The sequence below is a fragment of the Echinops telfairi genome, unplaced genomic scaffold (assembly GCF_000313985.2).
Source record: "Echinops telfairi isolate 266 unplaced genomic scaffold, ASM31398v2 ScPeMD7_7457;HRSCAF=8495, whole genome shotgun sequence".
Lineage (NCBI taxonomy): Eukaryota > Metazoa > Chordata > Mammalia > Afrosoricida > Tenrecidae > Echinops > Echinops telfairi.
The window spans coordinates 44,832,027-44,837,818 of NW_022111357.1; the positions used below are offsets into that span (position 1 = coordinate 44,832,027).

At 58.9% G+C, this 5,792-nt stretch overlaps 1 protein-coding gene across 1 annotated transcript in view; it reads left to right on the plus strand.

Moving 5' to 3' along the window:
- The window catches only part of SUGP1 (SURP and G-patch domain containing 1), a 19,371-nt gene extending 14,471 nt beyond the window's left edge, over positions 1-4,900 (plus strand). The window contains exons 9-14 of the mRNA XM_004705237.2: positions 1,008-1,114; positions 1,654-1,831; positions 2,039-2,145; positions 2,531-2,676; positions 3,271-3,400; positions 4,194-4,900. Of these exons, the coding sequence (XP_004705294.1) occupies positions 1,008-1,114; positions 1,654-1,831; positions 2,039-2,145; positions 2,531-2,676; positions 3,271-3,400; positions 4,194-4,220 (695 nt within the window). The 3' untranslated portion in view covers positions 4,221-4,900. The remainder of the gene's footprint in view (positions 1-1,007; positions 1,115-1,653; positions 1,832-2,038; positions 2,146-2,530; positions 2,677-3,270; positions 3,401-4,193) is intronic.
- Positions 4,901-5,792: the final 892 nt, after the last annotated feature.

Below are 5,792 nucleotides of genomic sequence, written 5' to 3' on the forward strand. Positions count from 1 at the left end.
GGTGGCTCAGATAGTGCTGAGGAGCCCTGGACAGCAGCTTCCTGGGAGGAGGGACCTGGGCCGCGTTCAAGTTCTCCGAAAGCCCGCAGAGCCCTCTCGGCCCCTGCTAGTGCCTACTGTGTATTGCTGGTTGCTGCCATCCGGCCTGGAGCAGCCCTTACCCAGAGCTGATGTGGCGCCCCCACCTCCATGGGGGACATTGGTTTCTTCCTCCCAGATAGGACTGCTGCTTCTCACCATAGGGCTGCCGGCTGCCACCAAGTCCCCAAGTCCATGTCAAATGAAACATCGGTTGCTCTGAACACAGCTTGCTGCTTCGTCCCCATCTCTCCCCGCCCCGCAGGAATCCCAGCCAAGCAGTTGACCAGCCCCAATCCACATGGGTCTCCACCAGGGGGCAGCTGCTTAAACTGGCCTCTGGAAGCTGCATGTACATGTGGCCACACGTAACATCCGTGTGCCCTCACTTGTACATGCTCATTGAGTGCTTCTTCTTAGATGTGTACACACCTGCCCACCCATGGACACTCAGTGTGCACTCGTGGTGTGCTCACAACCACTTACACACTCATACACATCCTTTGCTCACTCATGCATGTACATGCACTCCCCCATGGGCACTCACGTACACTCCTGTGTGCTATTGTGTGCTTACAAGTATTCTCACACACTTACATGCACGCCTGTGCCCACACATTCTTGCAGCCATTCACGTGTGTACACTCAATGCATCTGCACATGTGTGCTTGTACTCACCGACATACTCATACCATCCACATGCACACACACAGGTGCACATGCATCTGAGCCGTCACCCAGTGCTGTGCAGAGCCCCCGCCCCAAGGCTCTCTGGGTCCACATCTGTCTGGCCAGGCAGTGTAGGAGCTGCTCTGACGGGTCATTGCAGAAACAAACCCCGGGTACAGAAGGAGGGGCACGGTCTGCCCCCGTGGTCATCACCCATGACCCTGCTGCACCTCATTGACCATCCTGTGCCCTCTCTCCAGTCCAGGACCTCAAGGGGCTCGGCTACGAGAAGGGGAAGCCCGTGGGCCTGGTGGGTGTCACAGAGCTGTCAGATGCGCAGAAGAAGCAGCTGAAGGAGCAGCAGGAGGTAGCACCAGCATGGTGGTGTCAGGGCAGCATGGGGGGTGGGCCCGGGAGCAGAGGTGGAGCCAAGCACGGGCCACGCTGACCGCGGGCAATAGCACCTGAGCCAGCAAGCCCTGTAATCCTTCCTCCTGGCCGCGACTGTACCCTCTGCTTCTTTCCCTGGGCTGTGCAAAGAGGCTGCTTGGCCAGCGGACCTTCCCTCTGGTCACGTCTGCCCAGGCCCTCCCACTCTTGGGTTGCCCAGGGGTGGGTTCTCCCGCCCTCGTTCGCTGTAGGACAATCCTAGCCCATCCCAGACAGTTTTGGGTTAACTGTGGCGTGAGCCTGATTTGACTAAGGAGTCAACAGCCAAGGCGACCTCTGTGATGGCCTCCTGGGGCAGGAGGGCTTCACGGTCTTTGACCAAAGACTCCCCACCTCCCAACACCCCAGAAGTCAGAGCTGGTGCCTGGAGACCTGGGCTGCCCCAGTTGTTGGGGCAATGGGGCTGTGACTGAAAATAGCTGGCGTGGGACCCACTCAGCCTCTCGGTGTCCCCAGATGCAGCAGATGTACGACATGATCATGCAGCACAAGCGAGCCATGCAGGACATGCAGCTGCTGTGGGAGAAGGCCCTGCAGCAGCACCAGCATGGCTACGACAGCGATGAGGAGGTGGACAGCGAGCTGGGCACCTGGGAGCACCAGCTGCGGCGCATGGAGATGGACAAGACTCGGGGTAAGTGGACCCCCGGGGACAGGCTGGCTGTGGATGGAGACCCCCAGGCCTACCCTGGCTTGAAGCTTCTGGGTCTCTATCTCCATGGGGACATCCCAGCAAGTAGAGCTCTCTGCTGGTGTGTGCCGGCCAGGGACAACATGGGCCAGGGCTGTGGAGACATGGGCCCCCTCTTTCTCCCTCCCTGATTCCACCTTCCTTCTGCAGAGTGGGCCGAGCAGCTAACCAAGATGGGCCGGGGGAAGCACTTCATCGGAGACTTCCTGCCGCCTGACGAGCTGGAAAAGTTCATGGAGACTTTCAAGGCCCTGAAGGTAAGGGCTCGCGTGCCCTTGCAGCTCCTGTCCATGCCTGGAATGTTCTGGGCTGCAGAGCACCAGCTTCCAATGGCACCATATGAGGGCATGGCCAGGTGAGGCCTGGCATTGACAGGCCTGAGACCAGCCTCTGCAGACCAGGCCAGTGCCCTCCTCCTGGGACCCTCGGACTAGCCAGGCATAGCCTCGCACCAGCTGCATAGACCACCTCATGTAGCAGACCCCCACCCCCTTGGTGCACAAACCTGTTCTGTCTCAGCTGCCAAGTCACCTCACCTGCTGGGTCTCAGGAGAACGACACTGAGTTTGGGACAAGTGGACACTGTTGCCCCTAAATGGGGCCAGAGGTGGGAAGGTGACTGATGGCTCCCTCGCCCTGCAGGAAGGCCGAGAGCCCGACTACTCAGAGTACAAGGAGTTCGCACTGACGGTGGAGAACATCGGCTACCAGATGCTGATGAAGATGGGCTGGAAGGAGGGAGAAGGCCTGGGTTCTGAGGGCCAGGGCATCAAGGCCCCCGTCAGCAAGTGAGTATGGGGGCTGGTGGGCAGCTCCTGTCGGTGAGTGGTGGGGGTCAGGGGAAGAACTAGTGTGACCGGGGTGTCAAGAACCCCTGAGCAAGTAGAGGGGGCGTCAAGATTCCTGTGGGCAAGAGAGTACACTGGCTGGGTGTGGGCTCTGGCCTAGCACAAGGACCCTGCTGCCTCCCGGCCCTGAACCTCTCCCCACCCACGTTGCCTGGTAGAGAAAGGGCAGCGCCTGTCACCCTCATCCTCCCCCAAGCTCGGCACAGGGTCATAAGGACTTGCAGGTTCTGCCCCCACCCCAGGGTGCCCTCTGGCCTCTCTCCTGTGCTGCAATTCCCCTCTGTCCAGACCTGGTGGGCACCCCAGGGAGGCATGCTGGCCTGGCTGAAGCATCACTAGTATTCTCTACCAGGGAGAGGGGTGAGCAGGGGAGAAGTAGTCCTGGGGGCAAGTGAGGGACAGACTGGAACACCCACTGTCCATATGCTGGACTGTTTCCAGAACACCTGTCCTGTCCCTAGCTTCCTCCTGGGCTTGTCTGCATAGACGTACCACCAGGCCCAGCACTTAACGCCTGTCCCCTCTCCCCTGTAGGGGCACCACTGCTGTGGATGGTGCTGGCTTTGGCATCGACCGGCCTGCTGAGCTTTCTAAAGAGGACGATGAGTACGAAGCCTTCCGCAAGAGGATGATGCTGGCCTACAGGTTCCGGCCCAATCCCCTGGTGCGTGCCCCCTCCCCACCCCTACTACAGGGTCACTCATCGATCTGGACCCCGTGGGACTGGGGTCCTGATCGGGGGACTAAAGCGTCCTTGCCTCCTCTAGCACACTGAGGCCAGGGCCTCCAGTAGAGTGCTCCGCTGAGCACCTCCCCTGAGTGCGCTGTCAGCTCGCAGCAGGCTTTTTCTCTTTCCTCCCTCCTGTTCATCCTAAGGATTTGAGCTCAGCCCTAGCAGCAGAGTGAGTTATGTGCTGGGCTGGTAACCACCAGGTTAGCAGTTCAGACCTGCCAGCTGTCCATTGGCTGTCTGCTCCCGTAACTATCTACAGCCTTGAAAACCCACGGGGCAGTTTGACTGCATAGGGTCCCTGTGAGTCAGGATTGGCTCGATGGCAGTGGGTTTGGTTTGGGGTTTAGTCTCAGAAGGTTCCAGATGGGCAGGACTGCTGTCGGACTGTCATATTAATTCACCTTGTTTGTTTGTTTTATTAGGGGCTTTTACAGGTCTTATAACAGTCCGTGCATCAGTTGTATTCAGTGCATTTGTACATACGTTACCATCATCATTTTCAAAACATTTTCTTTCTGCTTGAGCCCTTTGGTAGCAGCTCCTCTTTCTTCCCTCCCTCCCCCACTTTCCCACCCTCGTGAACCCTTGATACATCATTGTTATGTTCCTATCTTACACCGCCGCTGTCTCCCTTCACCCACGTTTCTGCTGTTGTTCACCCCAGGGAGGGGGTGGTGATGGTGGTGGTGTTCACCTTGTTTTGTTCTGTTTCTCCCTTGTACAGAATAACCCTCGGCGGCCTTACTACTGAGTATGCGCCAGTGTTCACACTACTTCTGGAAGGACCGTCCTGGTCCCCTGAATGTCCCAGCCTACGTGTCTGCCGCCCTCCTGTTGTTGCAAGTGTCGTGCTGTGTATCAACGTCCCAGTGCGAGGCTGCCCAGGGGCTGGGCCCACCAGCCACCACCTGCCACTTCCTCAGCCTGGTCCTGCCCTCACTACAGAGTCCTTTACGTGTGGGGCTGGAGCCAGGCGAGGGCTAACCAGTGGGCTATGATAGGAAGACTTCCTAGCACCCTGGGAATCCTGGGTACACCCAGCCTGATGTCCGCCCACGGGATCTCCATTCCCTCCTGGAGCCTGGTTGGGTGATGGAGGGGAGAGAGGCTGCTGTCCGTGCAGGAACGGAGTCAGGCTGGCCTGTTCTGGACTTGGTCTTACCTGGGCTATCTCTGGGCCCTAAGGGGTAGAAGGCCCAGCCTGCCCTTAGACCTGAGGCGGGCAGTCCTGGAGGTGGGAGGTGCTAGCGTACATTGGTCCCCACTGCCCCCTTGTCCTCAGCATCCTTCCAGGAATGTCATCCCCCACTCCCAACCCCAGGACCCTTTCACAAAGGTCCTTCCCTTTAGTAGCCTTGACCCCATGCTGGGGGTCTGTGCCTGACCTGGCCCCGTGGCGTTTATTAAACTGATGGACAAGCAGGTCACGAACTCGTGCCTTTGGCTGTTTTGGGAGGGTGATGGGATGCACTTTGCTAATGGAGACCCTGAACCAGCAGAGCTGGGCAGGAGTCACAGGAAAGATGCAGGGGCTTCAGCATGGGTACTCAGGTGGCTTGGCTGGAGCCCCTTCTCGAGGCTGTGTTGGAACCACTTGGCCTTGTACTCAGCTGTTCCTCGAGTGACACTTGGAGCATCAGGAACTGGGGGCGGTGGGGAGACAGACGGGAGTCGTCTGGGCAGGGCTCCAAGCAGCATACAAGCAAGGGCTCAGCAGTTGCAATGACCACAAAGTGTCACAGGAAGGATTAGGGCAGTGCATTCTGGGGGATGAGTGGTGGTTGGCATCAGTCTCAGATCCAGGGCATCTGAATGCCAAGTTTCTCACGGTACTGGATCCCGTGCCTATAGCCCCCTCAGGGCAGCCCTGGGTTCCAGCAGGGCACGCTGCCCTTGCTCCCCACATATCCTCTCTGATTGTCCTGCTCTCCTTCACCGGGAACCTCGCCAGTATCCAGCCATGGACTTTACTCCCCAGGTGGGGGCGGGCTCTGAATGTCAAGAGCACAAGCCTGGGACACCCTGGGCGAGACCAGTCCTCCAGACAGTGGGACCTGGCCAGAGTGGAGCTGGGTGGCATCTGGCAGGGCTGCCTGGAAGAGGGGACATGAAGCCACCAGCTCAAAGTTGGGGGGTTGGCTGTTCCGGCTGCGGGAGGGGTGTGGGGGCACGTGAACTTCACCCCACAGCAGTGCCATCAAGTGACTTCTGACCTGTAGTGACTGTAGGGCAGGGGAGCTCTCTATGGGAGTAGGAAGCCTCACTCCTCTTTCTCCTGCGGGGTGCTGGTAGTAACCGCTACTTCGTCAGGGCTCCAGGCCCA